Genomic DNA, 20971 nt, shown 5'->3' with positions numbered 1-20971 from the left:
GTCACTGCCCACTCATAGAGCACAGGAGCACCTCAGTGTCAGTGGTGTTTCTTTGCATGGCATGTTCAGAAGAAATTACTGCATTGCTCTCTCCAATAGCTGGTTTTCACAGTGCTTTTTCATGTCTTTGAGAGCACCACAGGCCTGTTTTATTTGCTTCATGTAGGCTATTCATAAGTTTCCCAGGATATTGCAGAGGGAGTAGGCACAAATGTAATGGATGGCATGATGGTAAGAGACTTTTTCATATCTCAGGAGAAACATGCTAAACAATAATTTGTGGTAGAATGTCGCAGTTATTTCACCTGTGACAAACCAGCAGTCATGAGAGTGTGGTTGCACAAACTTCCATCATGTTCACCTTCCTGGGAAGAGTGTTCAGCTCCCCTCTCCCTCCAGTCAGGACAGAAATTGATCTATCAAAAAGTTCCTTAGAAGTTATTCTGACCAATTTCTCTTTCAGTGTCATCAGTATTTCTGTTCTACTACATAGAAGTGATCAAAATATTCTTGTGGCACTTGGGGATGTGTTTTAGTGGTGGACTTGGCAATGCTGGGTTAATGGTTGGAGTCAATGACCTGAGAGATTTTTTCCAGCCTAAGGATTCTATTTCCAAGCTTAAGGGTCTAGCCACCAAATTGTTTAGTCATGTTCATTCACACTTTCAATTAATAAATTGATGTAGACAGGGTTTTATAAAAGAATAATATCAGCTTGATATCTACAGGAAAAGGAATGACAAAAAGAGGTCTGATGACAAATATTTGGTTCATTTTATTAAGTAACATAAACAAATATTCATGCCAGGATGTTGAATACAACAGGAACTAAGAATCATCATCCAATAAAACCTTGGCATCATTTGTTGAGGTACTCAGAGTTCTGGCTGATACTGACAAATGAAAATAAGTAAATATATTCTTAAGATATATTTATTAATGTATTAAGAATAAGAAGGACAGTCTTTAATGCTGTATTTAAAAATGAAATAAGTAAAAGTACTGAAACTATACATATTTTAAGCAACATCGATTTAAAAATTATGAAATAAAATACTCAGTGTAAACAGGTAATTTTTTTTAATTGTCATAGAGTTACAATCAAATAAAACTGCTTTAAATATCTAGGTTTCATACTGCCAGTCAGTTTTTCTGAAAGGGTTATCTGGTTAAAATATTCCTAACAGCTTTGTTTCAAGTTTATTGGTATTAAATAGACTAGAAAAAGTCTTTCAATAGATTTTGAAATGAAAAATTAATTAAAATTGGCAGGCAGGTTCTTTCTCCTAAACTTTTAACTGTCCCTCAATGTGGACAATTGAGAAGAATTTTTTCTATTTTTTTTTTCATATTGCTTCCTTTCCTTTGCTCCTTTTAAAGCCTCTGAGACTAATATTGGACTATACGGTGCATTTTCCAAAAGTTCTTGTAAGCTTCCTTTGAAAAGGTCAGGTATGTCCATTGATTTACTATTGTTAGGTACTTCTGAAGTTTTTAAGTGATTCAGCAATAGTTTATGCCTCAAAATATTTATAAGCAAAATAAGTAAAATAAATCCTTTTAAAAGATTCTCTTTTTTTCTTCTTGGCACAATTCAATTTAAAACAGAGCTTCTACCAGTCTATTATCACAAAATTTAAATAACATCACTCTGTTGGGAAAAGCTGCTATTGAGACTCACTGTTACAACCAAAATGTCTCCTGGCACTTATATGATTTTGTACTTCAAGCTCAATTAAACACTATAACCCTACTAATATTAACTCTTTTCTGAGTCACTTCTCACTTTACTTTTTATCATGCTTCTCCTAGTTAGCAGAGCAAGTTTATACCCTCAATCAATATTTCTTTTCAGCCAGGGAAACAGAAGATTATCTACTGACACTTTGATTCAAGAAAGTGCATTCAAACATTTAACATGGCTTAGTGATCTGCTTTGGCATAGATCCCATCTTGACTCTAATATTTCCTTCTATATTTTCATATTTTCTTAGTTGAAAAGTGTTGCTTGGCAACATGGATATGGATTCAGCACTTTACATTTTTTCTAGCTTTGAAAGATTGATAAAGAGATCTGTTTCTTCAGTATTTGTAACATTATGAAGATGTTCCCATAAAATTTTATGAAATATCTAGAGTATTGTAAGCATTGAAATAAATTATGGAACTAAAAAGTTCAAGATATGTGAAACAAAGCTGTGATGCAGAGGCTTTGTTTTTCTGTCTTCATGCTGACCAATGCCAATCAAATCTCTGGAAAATGTTCTCTCAAAATATGAAATTTGGAATCAATTTTCCAGCGGAATATTCATGTTAGGATTTGGCTCAAATACAGTCTAACATGAAAACTCATTAAGCTACTCCCAGCAATAAATGATGTTTGTGTTGCCCATGAAGCTAGTGATAAACAGTTGCAAACATCAAGAGACTTGCCCCTGAGTAAGAACCCTGAATGAAAGTGTTTTAAATGTAAATGTGTAAATTAGATTTTAAACTAAGGATATAGCCCTACAATTAATGTACCATTTACAGAGGAATAGGTACAAAATGTATTATCATGTGTAAGCCATTTTAGTTGGAGACATACTTTGCTATTTTAGTTGGAGATTTTCACTTACAGTCCTGTCACAAGAAAAGGTCTTGCTATGTATGAACTGATAAATCATGATAGATGAGTTCCTATTATCATAATTTATCACTGGTTTAGGACATGGATGCACTAAGGAAAGTAATAAAAAATTGCTGATGGAATCATTGCACCTTGTCCTATGTCTTTCATGTCACTTGGAAATATTAACAAGGTACATCTCAAATGTCAATTTTCAAACAATGAATTTTTTCAAATTTTAAGAGTTTTTTTAAATTTGTGACATATAATTGCAAGACAGACAGGCACGCAGTTCATGAAGTTAAAATTTATTTTACAAAAAAGAATGAAGTATTGATTTTGTATCACTATTTCCTGAATTTATGTCATCCATGTGATCTGTATATAAGTTAATTCTCAATGCAATTTTTGAAAGAACTTGTCAAATAGCAACCTGTTGTGTCATTGTACTGCAGAACAGATATTTAAGCTTTTTAGATAACCCCCCATACCCCACATAACCACAGCCACATTTCTGAAACCTAAAGCCTGATCATGATGTCTTAAGGGCTTTGCATGAGTATAAGCACTGTTTTCAGTAATTTCAACAAAAATAGGTTAAAAGTACATACTAATACTTTCTTGGCAGACTTACAGTTAAATACAGATAATGTGTTATGTGATACAGTTTTACTTGAAGTATGATTATCTCATCACATTTTTTGTCCTTTTTCTCTCAATATATTCTGGATGGCATTTGTTTTCAACTTTACACTTTGACTACTTGTATTTTTAAGCAAATTTCTGATGCAGAAGGCAATTTCACAGGGTACAGATCACCCATGGGTGATTCTGTTTTTGTTGAGGCAAATCTCTGTCAGCTCAATACAACAAAGGAGCCATAAATGTGCTGTTCAATGAAAATCAGGCCTACTTGAGCAGAGAAACTAGGCAAAATTTAATGGTCCTGATCTAATGGGCTTCATATCTGTGAGTTCTCTCACCTTACTTTAAAAATATTCCTCCTCTAGATGGGTTAGCACAGTGTAAAGAAATTTCAGCAATGTTTATGCTGATAGAAATTACTTTTTTTAACAATACATTAAACATGAAGATGTGGTAAAGAAGCCACTGGCTGTGAATTTTTAAGGTTTCCTGTACTTGTTTGGAAAGTGGTATTGTAAACAGGTGTTTTGATTTACAGTCTTACCTTCACCCAAATTGAAATGATCCTAAAGACTACTTCAAATCAGACTTATTTTGTTTCATGTCACTGACATAAATCCTCACCCATTAAAATGGTAGAACACGTGAGCTGTTGTTTGCTAAACTTATTAAAATTCTTCTTCTGGGCCTTGACTACATATAAAATTTTTTTACTGAACTCCATTAGGGGGAGATTGTTGGGTTTCATGAGCTTTGGTTTGAGCACAGTAAAGCAAGTTCTATCTTGTCTGTGTGGATGGCAACACAGAAATCGATCCCTCATTGTGGGAGTTATGGTCATTTATTTAAAATGTCAAACTCCGAGCTCTGGGCACCTCAGGTAATTGGTATAAAATTAGTTGAGTGCATAGATGTGCATTTGCTTTTGAAAATGATTGTTCTAAACCTGTAGAAATGAGAAATAAAAAATGCTTCAACAATAGAAATCATAAAATCATAGAATGGCTTGGGTTTGAAGAACCACCTTCCACTAGATCAGGTTTTTCAAAGAGACCCAATTACTTAAAGAAATAAAACAATGCATGTCACTCTGGTTTCAGATTAGTTTGTGCCACTAAGATGTAAATATATTCCTGATCTCTGATTCTTGTAAAAGATTTGTGATTTGCTGCAATGATGAATCCCTTGAACAGACTTCTCAAACCTTGTGATGTACATATTGCATCATAGCTCTGAAGTGTCAGCACATTCAATATGAACCACTCTTTTCAAGAAGAAGGTGGCTTTGGGTGCTGTAGAGCAGAGGCAGTCAGACTGCAAGGTCTTTGACACATTTTCTTCCTCTGAAGGCAATTTTGTCTAGTGATGTTCTTTTCCTGACAGTCATGATTCCTCCTCAAATAGTTGACTAGGAGAACGTCATGTTTGTAGACTGTGACACCTGAATTATTCTGAATTGAGCTTTAGAAGATGAAGGGCTTATAAAGCTGCTCTATAATTCAATTCTCTCTATATCCATGGATAATACCAATATGATTGGATGGGATGAGCCAGTCACCATGCATTATATTGTCTGAGGGCAGGCACTGAATTAGAGGGATATGTCTTGATCTGAGCAAGAGGCAGTCCTGGATGATGTCAGTGGCAAAACTTCAGCTGATTTAAGCAGGAGGAGAATTTCAGTATATTTTCACTGGCTTGGTTTCCTTTGCCGTATTTGCCTCCATTTGCTGGACAGGATGTTAAAAACATTATTGAAATTACTAACTCCCTGGGAGACTGTGGATATTATTTTATTTGTATTTTTGATTAACTGTGTGCTAATTAGTGCATTTATGGGCTTGAAATGATCTACTCTTTCTCTGAAAAAGCCCACATAATATTTGTCATTTTAAAATCTTTGCACATGCAGAATTTGCTATTCATTGTTCAGCTAGAAATTTTATATTAGCCCCTCTAGATCTACTACAGTATATACCAAAGTCTGGAGATTTAAGACTTTTTAGAAACTAATATTCTGCTTACCTCTGTACTATTAGACCAGTGCATTCTGGTCTAGGTAGGCATGATTTTAAAAAAGCTCCTAAATAATATTGTTAACATACCATCCTTACCTTTCTGTTCCATGTTCAAAGTTCATCCTAAAGTTTCTTATTATTCATAAACAAATTCTCTCCAAAATAGTAATGTATAGAGTTAACATATGCATTGCTATTAAGAGTAGCTACTGAAATATGAAATATGCTTCTTTAAATTTTATTTTGTGTTGGCTAACTCTTAAACTCATTTTTTTATGTTTACTTCTCTAAAAAATACCTAGATATATTAGTTTATACTGATTTAATCATACTGTTCCTTTTTTATACATTAAGTATATTATTTATTACTAAAAGTGTTATTCTGCAACAACAAGAGGCAACATGTCAAGTGTTGTTTTGAATTATATTTCATAGCATAGTTTAGTAACTGTTAAATGAACTGTTAAATGTTAAAAAAAACACTTAATAGCTGGCACACAGACATAAGAGATTATTGCATGGTGATTATTGCATGCATCTTTTCAGGGTGAAAATCCTTTAAATATATACTCAAAGAAAAAAAAATATATATAAATCATATGATTATATGTGTTATATTTTCTGTCAAGTAAATGGCTTCCCTTAAACCATTTTTTCCCCATGTCTGGAATATTTTTAAAGTAGTAAGGCTGTCACAGTTATCTGTTCATTCATATGTCTATGTCTTTTTTATCTTAAAGATTGTTGTTGCATGTCCCTAAAAGCAGCGGTTGGATGTCTAATGGGGAATCATTCCATCACTGGCAGCCTCAGTAAATTACTATCATAAGATAATTCTGATTCAGAATAGGCTTTATAGGACTATAGAATAGTCCTGGTAGACTTGATGCAATGAAAAATCCTCTGAATCAATGGGACCAATCATGAGTAGAAATGCAGCACTGGTTTATATATCTATTCTGCAGCAGAACAAACTGAGGATCTTGGAGCATTAGGGTAATTTAGAGATGTTTCCATTCCAGGGGCATGGGATGTGTAGAAAATAGCTTTGTGACAGCATTTGAAGACAGTAGGTATTTGCTTATCATTTCTGCCAAGCCCTGATTTCCATTCATGACATTTTTGATATTTGTTTATATACCCTTTGTAGATTACATAATACAGAAATGGATACGACTTTCTAGTGCCCTGAAGCTATTCAGAAGTTTGGGATTCTGGAGGAGATAAAAATCAGTATTTTCACAGTAAAAATACATATGAAATTGAAGTGCTTTAGACATGAACCATTCTTTTTCCTTTCCTTTTTTTCCTGCTATTGCTGACATTATGTAAGTGGTGGCTTTTAGGCTGTCACTAGGAGAGGTTTACAGTTTGAGGAGCTTAGAGTGAATTTTAGATATGACTCAACAGCCTTAACATTGTTGAAAAGAAAAGCTGCTGCAATATTTGGAAAATACACTTCAAGGATATGAAGTAATCTTTTTATCCTGTAAAACAACAGTGAAGAAGCAGTCCAGATGTCTGATGGTCAGTTCCCAAAGAAAGTTTAGGTTTTCCTACAGGGCACATCCCTTCGTTTGGTTTTACTTTCTTTTAACCATCCTTAGCTAAAGCAAAATTGGAAGAAAAGTGCTTCCCACTACTTTTTTTGCAACATGTCATGAAAAGTTTGCTTTCTCCTCCCTCCCTGCCCCTTATTAAAGGCTTATCAGTTTCTCCTGGGTAACTATAGCCAGGACACTGGACACAGCATGGGAGCTGCCTGCTTGGAATGTGAACAAGCATTAGCTTGGGATAGGACATCCCTATGTCTATTCAGATCACAAGAAGACACTCCATCCCTGCCCTCTCATCTTTAGCCCACAGAGGTCTCATTTTGATTCTCACTGACAGCAGCACCCAAGTCACGTCCATGACACTGTCAGCATTATCAGAGCATCCCAAGGTAGCACTGAGTCTGTAGAGACAAGGACCAGCTGGGCACTTCAGGAAGAGTGACACCCTGAGTGACAGCAAATTTAGAAATCAGCTTGTCAGAGGAAAGTTGGATAAAACTGGGTCTAATTAGTCTAGACAAACATCAAAGCCTTTACAAATAATTGACTTAGTGTGAACGTAGCAAAAAAAGGTAAGGGACTTCCATTGTAGTGCAACTTTGCATTTGATCCCAAGAAAAGCAAATTTTCTAGCCATCCAAAATGCCTTTCTTCTTGGAAATATGTAAAATATTTTCCTTCTCCTTATGAAAGAATTATTTGAGAATCAAAAAAGCATTCTGCACAATTTGAGTGTTCTTGGTGTTTTCAGGAGTTTCAGGCAAATTTCCCCTCAATTTAGGGGGCATCTCATGTGACATATGTACAGATATAACTTCAGTTAAAATGGTCAGCTTTGACACCTGGCAAGTGTAAAGAAATAGGAATCACACATTGGAAAGTGTATTTTTTTGTGCACCCGAATACAGTCAGGCTGAATTACTTTGCAGCTCTGAACTAGAGATGAACACAGCTGCAAAACTCTCCGTTTTCATGCAAATTAGATGTTGCTATAGGCTACCATCCCTCAAGTTGCCATCACAACCTTTCTCAGCTTGGGGAAGTTTGGATACTCAGCAAGTAATTAGTACCAGTAATCCCCTGTGTAAGGTATCAGCCAAATTCACTGCACAGCTACTTCTAGCTATCACATTGTAGAAAACTGTGGGCCAAACTGCCTAAAAATAATCAAGTAATTTCTTTCCTTTGAATTACCCTTGAATTTATTTATTTTTATAATATGCATGAAAAGGAAGGAAAAAAAAAAAAAAAAAGACTAACTGCAATCTAAAAAAAGCCAGGCAGCAAAACAAGAATTCATTGCATGCACAGTTATTATAAAATGAGCTCATCTAAATGCATCAGTTTACAGCTGCTCAGCAAAAGCAATGCCACCCTTCCCTCAGTATTAACCAAACAAATTTACCTTTGCAAGACCCATAGTGCTTTGAGAAGAGTGTGAGGACTGTTTAATACTTTTAGAGCTTTTAAAATATATGGAAAAAACCTTGGAATAGCAGAGAAATACAGTGAAATTAATTTTATAGCCACTTAGACAAAAAAACTCCTACACAGGTGGAGAAATATATTTTCAACTGCTATTGGTCAGATTTTTGGCAGGAGAGTGATTATAGATGCGGGCAGAACAGCAGTTTCCATCATTATCATGTGGCCTGCCTATAAACAGATTTTTGCATAACAAAAAAGACACCAGTCTACAGCCTAATGAATGCACTCATTAACTGTAATAATGTTAGCTATAGCTTGAAAGGGACTTCAGAGAAAAAGAAATCAGCTCAACTCATTCCAAGACCCTGCTGCATTTTCAACATAGAAAAATAAGTGGAAGAGTTCGCAAAAGGGAATCTATTTTTTTTGTACACCTGTGTCTCTTAGTATTTTGTCTAATCTTAGAATTAGAGGTTTAGAATGTGTGCTGAATTTTCCAGGTGATTTTCACAGGAATCCTAAAGCTATGTTTGCCAGCTCACTGATACTAACTCACGTTTTACTGATCATAATTTGTCCAGAGCCAAGAGCTGAAAGCTTTCTTTCAGTCTAGTGAAAGAAAGTTTTTTTGGTCCACTTAATGGACCAAACCATGAGACATCTCTGCAGCTTTATATGCTCTAAAGAACTGCAGTAAAAAGACAAGGCACAAGGTAGCATGGGGAGGATCTTCTGCAGGAACGTCACCTCCAGCTGGTGTCCTGGACATCCACCAGATTGCAGATGTAGCTGGCTGAGCATTAGACCTCTCCCTGCTGCCTTCTCCCACCTTGGACTGGCAGCAGCCTAGAGCAGACAACTGCACCATCCTAGTTAGTTAGTTAGTTCCCAAAAAGTCTTTATATCTTGATAATATATTCCTAATAATACCTGATAGATCTTGATAGTATATACCTGATACCTTGATAGCTTATCAATGACAACCTTTTTTTTTTTTTTTAAAGTGAGTGGCTTTAAAGAAAAGAAAGAAAAATATCTCCAATAGTAAAAAAAAGATATTTGCAACTCACTGTTGCTTAATTTATTAGTACAATGAAACTAAAAGGAGTTGATTGTCAAATGGTCACAAAATAGTGACTGAAAACGGTTACAGTAGTTTCATGGACTATCAATTTACACAGTGTACCTCTTTGTTCTGCCCCTCTTGTATTATCCAGTATATGCTCTTGCTAAATTTTGAAGCAGACTATAGTTAATGGTCTTCAAATCAAAGGTTGTATATTTTTTTCTATAATTCGATTCCCAGAACAGCAAAGTTCCAACTCTGCCAAGGTACTGCATGGAATGAAGCAAAACCACAACAAGCATTGGCAGTGCTCTGGAGTACTTAAACCTAAAGTTGTCCTTGAAGGATATTGTGGTACTGAATGGAAAAACAGTCAATTATAATATTTATTTAATCTCTTTATCAGCATTGGATTTTCCAGTTTGAAACAGTTTTAGTCCAGCTGTCCCTAAAAAGCAGCAGAATTTCCCCACTTCCTTGAAAGGCTTCTCAAGAATCTGAAAACTTTCACTGAAATCAATATTATAAACCCTATAACTGTCATTTAAGAAATGTTTTAAACAAGTGTAAAAGACTTGTAATATGCAAAAATTAAATCTATGTCTATTTAGTGTGTAGGCATGTCAGTTTGGGCAAATCATTTTGTAGTTGTTTAAATATCATTGACTCATTGGTTTTGGAGTTTCATTTCCCATGACAAAGGTCATTTGGGCTATGGAAGTCACAGGTCTTACATATAGGGCCAATATTACAGAATTGGTGCTATGGATATTCAAAACTGAGAAAGTGGCCTTAAACTGCCAGACCTGTGTTTACTTCAGACTTTAAAGCAAAATGTCTAAATTAGGGAACGTAGAATTTCTTTTCTGTTTTTAAACCTCAAAGGATTATCTTAATTATACTGAGACAGTGTTATTTGGGGATTAGATGTAAAGCCTTCCTTTCACTCAACAAAAGAGAGATAAAACAGTTTCATTTTCATTAAGAGTTATTTTAACCCAGTGTACACTCCTGCCTCCCCTGACTGCATCATTGGAATTAGCTGTGTGTATAGCTTAACACATCATTCAGCCTAAATAAATTTCTCTTCCTTGTTGCTTCCCGTAGCAACTACAGAGAGAGAAAAAATACAATAATGAAAAAAAATAACTAAGGCAAAACACTACAAGAAGCTGGGGGAGCTGTGATGGAGAGTTATTGTTTCAAATTTCTCTGAATTTTTCGTCTAACCTGCTGGGTTTTACAGAATCATCATTCCCAGACATATGTCAAATCTCAACAACTACTAATGCATAGTCGATGTCAAGAAGTCAGATAGCCTACTGCCATCCCTTCACCAAGGCAGGGACATTTGTATCAGATGGATGCTTGCCTGTTTTGCTCTCTGACACCCCTAAGAGTCTTCACTTCAAGCTATTCTAGTTCCTCATTCTCTTTGCTGTGAGGAAAATTTCCTGGTGTCTGAGTCATTCTCTTTTCAGTTTAAGTCCTGGATGCTTATCTCGATGTGATAAACAACTTGTGATCTTTTAGTTGATGCTTTTGATGTACCTGAAGACAAATAGCACATGTCTTCCCTAGTATTGTGTTTGGTTCTTTAGGCTATAAATCTTCAGCTAATTCAATCAAGCCTGTTTTCTAGATCATCTGACTTTTTGGTTCACCCTTCACCTCTGAAACAAACAACTAGATTTTTAAATAGTCATTCTACCCTGTAGAATACTCCACTTTCACCAATTTTGGAATAGTAGTTTAACATTTGCTTTTCCACATTGTCCATCTGAGGCTTTGTTATCTCTACATTGTTGTCTGTACAATATGTACTTTGAATAGGTTTTATAGAATATTCATAAACACCTTTTGTTCAAGAAGCTAAGCTGAAATACTTATTTGAGTGAGAAGCAGCTCTGTTGAATTAAGAAGCCCTCTTGCAGAAAAGTTGAGAAGGAAGGTTATGTAATTGTCATTAAAAAGTTGCCATTTTCATATTTTTTTAATAATTTAAAGGTATAAAATGGTATCTCTGTTGCAAATCTTCTTAGAGGGATAGCCAATCCTAAAGTAATTCTGTAAATTTTATAGCACCCTCCTGGATTAGATCTACAAACCTACTCCTTTGAAAATGATAAAGAAATTAATTACAAGAAAACAGGCTTTTTTTTTCTGGTTTTTTTTGGGTTTTGTTTTGTTTAGTTTGTATGAGACAACTCATAAGGCTGGGATACTGACAGCATGGCTTTAATTCTTTCAAATTCTACCCCATTTAAGAAAAAAAATCCCACACTACAAAGCCTATTACTTCCTGCATTAAAAACTTGTCAGGTTTCATGAGGGTGGATAAAACTGCTTTAAAAACTTGCCAAAGAACAAGATGAATCTTTTAAAGGAAAGGTTAAATCAGTCATAAATTTAAAACACCTTCTGTGGCTTTTATCACAAAACTACCCCTAGTGGGTTTTAACTCTGTCCAGTAAGCATTCCTGGTGGAAGTGGGGGCTGTTTGTCTTACTGAGCCTCTTGAGTGCAGTTGGGAACATTAACACCTGTGTTAATCCCTAAGCCTGAAGGTAAATTTTCCAAGTGTTATACTCAAGCTAAACAGCTCATCTTTCTCCTTTTTGTGAATGCATATTTTACTCTTCTGTGCTGAGTAAATCAGTGCATTTGAAATCTGAAGCATGTTTAATGGTTCTTTCATTTCAATTCCAGACACTGGATATTTTTTCCCCATGGTGAAGCAGCTACTAGCTGACATTGCAGCTGTGCCAGGAAGACACAGCCAAGAGTCCAGGCTCTGCTGAAAGAGTGTCTTGTGCAGGAGTCACTCTCTGAGGGTGTGTTTGCTCTGTGTGGACAGCTGAATGCACAGCTTAAGGAATGCACTGGGGACCAGGTGTCTGCAGCAGGATTCCTGCCTGCTCTGCAGTACAGAAGAAAAGTTTAAGACAGGCAGCGAATGATCAAAAGAGAACAGATCCACACACATAAAGGTCACCTACATCACTTAAAGTATGACTCACTTACAGAAGGGCTAGCTTTAAACAAATCATGAAGATTTAAAATAAGACAAGATGAGCTTATATTTCATCCTTCAATTACACAACTTTTAGGATTTAAAGGTACTGTCTATATTGAACATCAGTGACTTTTAAGAGGAGGGGCAAATGCTAATCTTAGATTCTTCTCCAAGTCTCTGAGCTTTGAAAAACTGAAATATCATGTTCATGATAAAAGAGAAGAAATCTGAAATTGTTCTAATGAGATATGTACATTTTTAGGATTGAGTGAAACTTCATAAATGGCAGTACTTCCAGAAGAATCCATTGTGAAATGGGGAGAGGGCAATTACCCTGAATGTTTGTGACATTTTGTTTGAGTGGGGTTTTCAGTTGCTTCTGTCTCCTTATGGTTTGTGTGTTGCAAGATGAAAGGTTACCAGAAGGGGATTAAAATTCTGTGTGCAGTACAGTATCACACAACTCCATAAAGCTCCAGCCACAAGCAACACAGAAATAGGAGCAACACCTGGATCTGCATAATGCTCTGCCCAGCTTCATTAGCCATGTCTGCAGAGAGAATTAATTGTTTCAGATGCAATGTCATGTTGTCTCTGTGCTGGTGTTTCTGCTGGAGCAGTGCCAGCCCATTCGAGGCTTGCTTCTGGCTCCTTTTGCTGTGCTCCATCAGGAAGTAGGGACATGGTCTGCAGTACAGTCCTGCCCTTTGCACAGTGAGAGGTCCTGTCCTCAAAGTCACATCCTCCCAGGTAAGAGTAGCATCAACCCTATGTCAGGGAAATGCTGAACCCAAGGTTTTCTCCCCTCAATGAGGTTAATTGATGAAGAGATACACTTATACACAGCAGATTTCAGGATCTGTGACTTTTAACATTGTTTCAATTACCCTACCTGGAAGATTTGGAATAGATAATTTAAGTAGAAGGTGCTGATGTCAAGCAAATGTAAGTAAAACACTGAATTCTTCCTCTGGAAGAATAACAGGTCCTTTACAAGACTCCACTCAGAACGACAACTGCTAGTGTGTGTGCTCTTAGGCTCTGATGTTCAATGCTAAGGAAGCTCTTTCCTTGTTCCCTTGGATGGCCAATGTGGTGTTCCTCTCCTTTACCCCTGCAGTGACGGCTGGGCAGACAGGTACGACGTGACAGAAGGGTACCAGAACGAAGCTGTCGGTGGGATAACGATCAAGCTGCAGTCCCCAGATGTGAAATGGTTTGATGATTACTACCTACAGCTCCGGCCAGAAACCAACCATCGGAACCCGTGGTTTCAGGAGTTTTGGCAGCACAGGTTCCAGTGCCGGTTGGAAGGGTTTCCCCAAGAGAACCCTAAATACAACAAGACCTGCACAAGTAAGTGAATTTACTAATTCTGCTGAGTGAAACGATGAGAGTGAAGGTCTGGTCTGATGCAGCATGATCTGGTGAAACAGTGAGTTGGATTGGAAGGAAAAGAAGCTGTAATTGCAATGCTTGTGGTTTTCAAAGTTATACAAAGCACAATTTTAAATGTTCAGGTTTCTAAAGAAACAGATAGATCTTTAGTAACTAACTGGTCTCTTTATTTGAAAAACTTCATGCTACTCCACTTCCATAGGCATGCAAACACTTTCAAAAATGCTGCAGCGCAAAGCAGCACCTTTTCAGAGGTGCAAACGTACAGAGGTGCAAAAGGTACAAAATGTACCTTTTCAGAAAAAGAAGCTGATCATATTGCTTTGGCTCACAAAAGCAATGAGAGAGCTAACATACTAAAAGTTATCTGAAGCCCTTGTGGCAGTAATGATTATTTATGAACTTCAGAAAATAGGTGATTTGAAAGGTGTCATTAGGTTTTCTTTCAGCCATGGGTCATTTCAGGATATGCCATTTTGAACTGATTCTTTTCATTCAATTTACTAATTGTAGCAAAAACTCCCTCATATTGTAATTTCTGCACTATAGAGAGATGTGGTACATTTTTCTGGGATTTTGTAGGTTTGTTTTGTGGTTTTTTATTACTTCTGTTAATTGCTCTTTATTTCATGAGATGCCAAGCAGTCCTAATGTTGTCTAGGCTGTGAACTGGCACCCATGTCTTGCATTCCAAAGAGTATGGGGACCTGTGGCACCAGTCAAATGGCAAGAGACATGGCAGGAACCAACAACTCAGTGCCTCAGCAAGAAGACTCCAGACTACCTGGAAATGATCCTTTGTTTGGGCCCAGAGTCACTCCTTTGAGGCTAGGAGGACTGTTTCACAAGACCCTTCTCCTTCTCTGTAATTCTCTGGGCAAATTGTTAACTATTTCTGACACTTGAGAAGTCACTAATACCATTGCATTAGTATTCTGGTATTCTGGCAGTTGTGGGGATAATGTGGTGCTGTGCTGGGCATTAGTCCAACCACAGCTCTAAACCCCAAGGGTTCTTCCCTTGTAAAAATGTGAATATCTTCCACACACCCATGAGACCAAGAAATATCTTAAAGGATCAGAGTCTTGGATTTACACAACACAAATTCCTACCCAAATCCCACTTAATGATCTTAGTGTCTTTCTTTTGATTTGGACAAGGTCTCAGAGGAAGTTTGTGAGAGAGATGTAAATTGAATGTAGGAATCCCAAAATCTCAGTGTACACCCTATGCACTCTATTCACCTTTCCTCATTATTTTTGCTCTGTTACCCTTCCAACACATTTTGAGACAGGTTTTATTTGCACTATTGACAGCTACTGCATATTGAGCAGCAAACTTCATTGATTTCCCCATGATAATATAGACCTGTTTCCTGAGATGTCAATGCAGTGGGCATAGCTGGATGCAGGGTAATAAATACCTGGTTTCCATCAGTGTGCCATGTAAAAACATTTCAATTTGACTTCAATTTTTTGGCTTCTTTTTTAACTTACCTTTTACCAACAATGTGAGAATCTAATTTATGTTTTATGTGAAAGATTCGGAACTATGAAATGTAAGTGCCGAAAGAGTCTTTTATAGCACCTAAAATAAAATTCACCACCACAGAAAAATTATCATGGGGGTGCAGGGAGATATTATTTTATACATGAATTCACCAGTCATGGATAAAAGACAATCATTAAGCATGAATTGTTTGGTGTGAATAGCACTCATGGCTGGAAGATTTCCCACAAAGAACCACAGCTCAAATAGGCTCCTAAAACCTAAGAATGTCAAAGACACAAAAAAGATGCAAAAATCCAAATCTTCTGGTTTGCAAATCATGAATAGAAAAGAAGGTTTTTCTCCAAATAAATAGCTCTAATTTCCTTTTCTTCTGTTTTATTTTAATAAAACATGGCATGGGCTGGACCATGATGCATACAGTAAAATAATTAAAACCAGATTATAAAAGCTTTAATTCTCTCTTGTTGCTGTAGGGCAAAAACATTAATTGTAGTTGCAGAATTTCCTGTGGATTAACCAGCAAGAAAGACATAAATGTATTCACTGAGAATTGCAAGAATGACACATTTGATGTTGCAACTTAAAGGTCAAAATTACTGTGCATATTTGAAATTGGCATGGTAGTTGTTGTTTCTGCCTCATTTCCTATCACCCATACGAATTTGAAAATTATGTCTTTTCAATTCCTATATTGCTATTTATTTATTTTGAAGACTCAAAGTTGTGAGTCCTAAATTCCCTCAGAACAGACTTCATAATTATAAAGATGATACTTGCCCTCAGTGGTCATAAATGTTTCACAGTCTGTCCTAAGAGTTTCTGCATGATGAGGAATTAGCTTTGGTTCTGATTTCACCAGGTAAGAAAACAGGACTATGTCCTTTATTTTATTTAACTAAAGATATGGTGTTTTCCAGAAGCTGAATTAAAAAAAAAAAATTGAAAACCCCAAACACACTAAAAAATTAAGCTACAGGTGTTTCTTACGATTACAAATAATGAGATTGAGTTCATTGAGAAATACTGGAGAGAAATCAAAACCTATTTTCAACATCAAAAGTCAAGCAATTCTTCTTGGAATAAAGATAAAAAGATAAGCTTAGAGCTGATGTTAATAGACAAAGTCATTATTAAATGAATATGTCTATATAAAAGGCAGTAACCATTAAATTAGTGGGAAACAAAGTTAATTTCTCTCTGTAATCCAGTTGTGTTGTCACAAAAACATAAAGAATGGTTAACAGTATAGTCAAGTTTATTCAATAAGAAAATAAACACTGGAAGATATAGCTGAAATCGAAGTAATAACTCACTTCACCTATGTACCAGCTATGAATTTAGCTGTTAGAATCTCTACATTTGCTTTGATGAATCCTGCCTAGTAGAATATTAGGCTACATTTAACCCTGTGACAGAAAATACATGAAGCCATGAACAATTGTAACCATCTCCAGTTACTTGTGAGTATTTTTTTTACTTTTTAGCATAAACTATTCATAGACATTTTCAGGGAAGGTATTGTTATTAATTAATACATGATTCAGTATGATATGCATAATCAAATTATGAAATCATCCGAACAAAGAGAATCCAAAAAACAATAAAGTGGTTTTTTTCCATTCTTTTCTATTAAGGACTAAAAAGTTTCCATTCCTACATGTAGACTTAGTTCATACTGAGATGAAAATTTCAGCATCCAGCTCATTTTTCATTTGCAGATTAGAACATACTTGCCTAATCCAAATGTGTGTCACTGCTGTTGCTGCTAAGAACATTGATTTTCTGCCCAGCTGGAGCACTACAGAAAGTGAGAAGTTCACAGACTTATCTGACTTGATTTTCAGTGTAATCAGTTCCATTACACAGAAAAGTTGCTACAAGCCACCTCTGAAGAACAAGAGTCAGAACAAAGAATTTAAAATGCATGTGTAAAAGGAGACATTTAATGGCCTCCAAACACTAGGGATTTTACAAGATTTGGGGTTGGTTTCACCTCTAGCACCAGTCAGAGATTTTTTTAATATCTAAGACCATAATTCAAAGAAGTTAATAAATAGTTGTGCTGGCTGATCCAGATGAGTAACTCACTCCACTCAGTGGCCAGGTTCAGGTCTCAAAAGGCTAATCTAATCCCTTGGTATTGATTGCCTTTAGACCTTTGAAGATGAGACATTTATGTGATTGCTTTCTCTTAGACAGAATTCCTAGTACCTTTTCATCCTGGTGAGGGTGTTTTAAAAAATGCATCTTAACACCAAGCAGAAACAAAACCCAACATAATTATGCAGTGAAACTCTGGCTCAATGAACAGTACTGGAAAAAGGCAAGTCCTCAAAGACACCAGGAACAGAAGCATATTTATTACATTTACCATTCTTTTAAATTATTTATTTTGCCTACAATCTTAAGTGATATTATTTTTCCCACGCTGTGCAAAAGCTGGAGGCATGGATGGAACAGCATTATTTATGGTGATACTCAAACACAGAGCAATACCAGAATACACATCCCAAGTATCTGTGATCTAAGTCATAGACAATAAAGAGTAAATAAATAGAGGCTGATGCTGTTGAAGTATCTTACTTGGATTATCTGCAGTATCTTTGATTGGCAGAGGTTACAGACTTAAGAAAATAATAGCAGTTTCATGTAAAGGAACAGTGGGAAAAGAATCTGGAGGAAGGTGATAGGTCACTCGTGCAGGTACTTACAGCAGGAGCCTGACATTAAATACTTCAGTTCAAAGCAGTGAAGTAGAAAACAAAGGGAAACTATGGGGGCTGGGTCATCACAGACAGAGGTCAGCCACAAACAAGACATAGAGGGCACTGAAAGTGAAGAAAGCAGCTAATGTCTGCCATGGCTAGGAGCAAGGACCCAGAGACAGGGTTTATAGGGAAGAAGAGCACACAGTGATGTACAGGTGTCCTGGTTATAGCTCCCAGGAAAAGGAGATTGGCAGTGATTTGCAGAGCTTTCTGAGTGTATCATAGAAAGGTGCAAATATCCCAAAATCCATTCATGAATTAACCATGTGTCTTCTCTGAGATAAAAGTGCTTTATCCGAGGGTGTAAAATTTCTTATAAAAGAAGGATGACCAATGTATCTCCAAGCAATTTAGAAGAGGATTAAGAATAAATGAGTTTATTTGCAGAAAGGGAGATTAGGGAAATTTGCGATGAATACAAGAAAAGTTTTTCTGCCACAGGTACAAATGTGCACATAAAATGAAAGTGCAAAAAATACCTACCTGTTAGTTGAATCTCATCCAGTTCCAGCCATTTTTAATGAGTACAAAGGAACACACAGAAAGTCCATGGTTTCAGATAAACAGAAATTTGGTTTAACAAATGTCCCTTTTGGATTTCCAGATAGAATGAAGGAATAAAACATGACTGACTAGTCTTTTGCACTACAACATGCAAATCTGTTGATTAAATGTAGGCTCTAATGCCAAAATTGGTTTAATCAAAACTCAGCCAACAAAACATAAATGCTATCAGAATGGAAAGGTATTTTCCATATTTTAAGCAATGTGTCACATTTAAACATCATATTCCTCAGACTTAACATTCCTATACTTTTATTTTTAGACAGCAAATAAAAGCAGAGCACAGTTAAAATTAATTTCTGTTTCTTAAACAGTGATTTGGAAAGCATTTTAATTCTCCTGAATAAATCCTGTGTGTCATTGAGTTTAATATTCATGCTTGGGCACTGGCAAGCCAAATTATGGTCCAGCCCTTTTTTTTATGCTCCACGTTTCAGACCTGGAACTCAAACACGGTTATTACTACTTTTACAGTGATGCTGGGTCAGATCCAGAAATTTCCAAAGGGAAATCAACTGTAAGGCATAAGTCCAGATCTGAATTTTCTAGCAGCCTGATATAATCTGAGCCAGGAGCCAACACAGACGTGTTGCTATTTTTTTTGATTCAGAGAAAGAAGCAGTGTGACACTAAAAACTGCTATGTGCTCTGGTTTATATTTTTGAAAGCCTTTTTGATTAATTAATCCTAATTTATTACCCTAATAATAATTAATTAATTAATCCTAATCCTAATTAATTAATTAATCCTGAATTTAACACAACAATAACTCGAACACTTTAATATCTTGAATCTTCTCATTGTTGTTAAAGAATTCATCAAGCTCCTCCAAAGTCTGACTACAAAACTACATTTGTTTTTCCTTCCCTTTATGTTCCCTGATTTCTTCCTTCAATATATCAGATGTATGTGATGATACTCTTGATATGAACTCCTTATATTGCAATTCCTTTTCCAACTGCCTTTCTGAGCCTTGGTAACTATCTGGATCATGTCTCTCTAGCCTTAAAAATTAATTTATAACTAAATTTATTCAGAATATATACATTTCATATTGGATGTTTCAATTTGCCATTCTTTTCTCTCAGCAGCTCCACTTTCTATATAGATTAAAATAATTCATATAGGCATGTTTGCAAGTACAGAGAGTTTTATGCCACCATTTAATGTACTTTTGCACCTGTAGCAGTTGAGGTTTGTTGCAATTTGTGACCAAAGAAACTGAATTGTGTAGAGAAATAATAGCACTGTTAAGAAAATTATATGGAGAAATAGGTATCTACTTACCTTCTCCTAGGACTACCTGTGGCTGATACTCTTTTTTGCTGATCATACTGAACTTGACAAGAGAAGCCAGACTGCCACTGTCTTGTGGGCACTCAGGGCTGAAGGTTCAGCTCTCAGCAGATTTGTGAGTGCTCTGAGATAGCAGTTACTGTGCAGGTTTAAATAGATGTAAAACACCAAAGTGAGATAAGTACTCTGAAAAAAGCTTTTCAAAGTCACCTCTGGATGTCAATACATTGAATTTGGTCTGTCGGTCATTCTCAACATTTTGGTGCTACTCAGCATGTAAAATGTAACAGTGCTGATACTGGCTTTCATTTAGGAAGAGTGAGTTAGAATTGGTCAAAAGCATTGGGTGAGGGAATTACACTGGAAAGTACTTCCTTGTCAAATTTCAAAAATGTTCCCTAGCAGCATTAAAATGGGTCATTTCTTTGTTTTCTTATCTCAGTAACACTGAAAAGCTTTGATTCAAGCTTTTAATTTACCTTCACATTGTTTCACTTTTATGCTATGTGTTTTGCCTCAGCATCAAAATTACATTTCCCAGTGAAAAAGGATATTTGAACTGCATGAAATTTCCCACAGAGCAAAAAAAATGCCTCTTTTCTTCACTCCAAGAGCCTGTAATAAATTAAAATAGGAAAAAAAAAAAAAACAAACTACTGCAATTGATTTTTTAGTAGAAAAATACACCCAGAACCTTACAAATTATACAGAACTGAAAGTTACTTTATCATTTCACATTGCTTTGCTAGAAAGCTCTGATAATAGACTCTGGAAAAGGTTCCAAAATCAGGTATTTCTCTATATCTTTAAACAAGGATAATTTAACTCGATATGAACAATATGGTTCTTGTGTACAGCCTTTCCTCTGTTTTACAAGACACCACACATTTCTTCAGTACATGTTTCTGGGATGACTGACTTGGTGGCATGTCATCCAAAGCATACAGATCCAGGGAAATTTACGCTCATTCCCAAGGAGCACAACAGGGACAACATGGACTGCTGACAGAGATAAGAAGCCACACACTAGATCCTGCAGAAGACAGACACTACCATGGTTTTGTTTGGAAAGATTACTGTTGTCCTGATTTTTCTT

The 20971-nt window shown here is 36.0% G+C and overlaps 1 protein-coding gene across 9 annotated transcripts in view; it reads left to right on the top strand.

The window, feature by feature from the left end:
* GRM5 (glutamate metabotropic receptor 5) overlaps positions 1–20971 on the top strand; it is a 245439-nt gene that overhangs the window by 169682 nt on the left and 54786 nt on the right. For all 9 annotated transcript variants that reach the window (XM_014266186.3, XM_014266184.3, XM_014266182.3 and 6 more), the window contains one exon: positions 13458–13693. In XM_014266186.3, coding sequence (XP_014121661.2) covers positions 13458–13693 — 236 coding nt within the window. The remainder of the gene's footprint in view (positions 1–13457; positions 13694–20971) is intronic.

The sequence above is a fragment of the Zonotrichia albicollis genome, chromosome 2 (assembly GCF_047830755.1).
Source record: "Zonotrichia albicollis isolate bZonAlb1 chromosome 2, bZonAlb1.hap1, whole genome shotgun sequence".
NCBI lineage: Eukaryota > Metazoa > Chordata > Aves > Passeriformes > Passerellidae > Zonotrichia > Zonotrichia albicollis.
The sequence above is the reverse complement of the archived record's forward strand: the minus strand, read 5'-3'. Positions and strand labels throughout refer to the sequence as shown.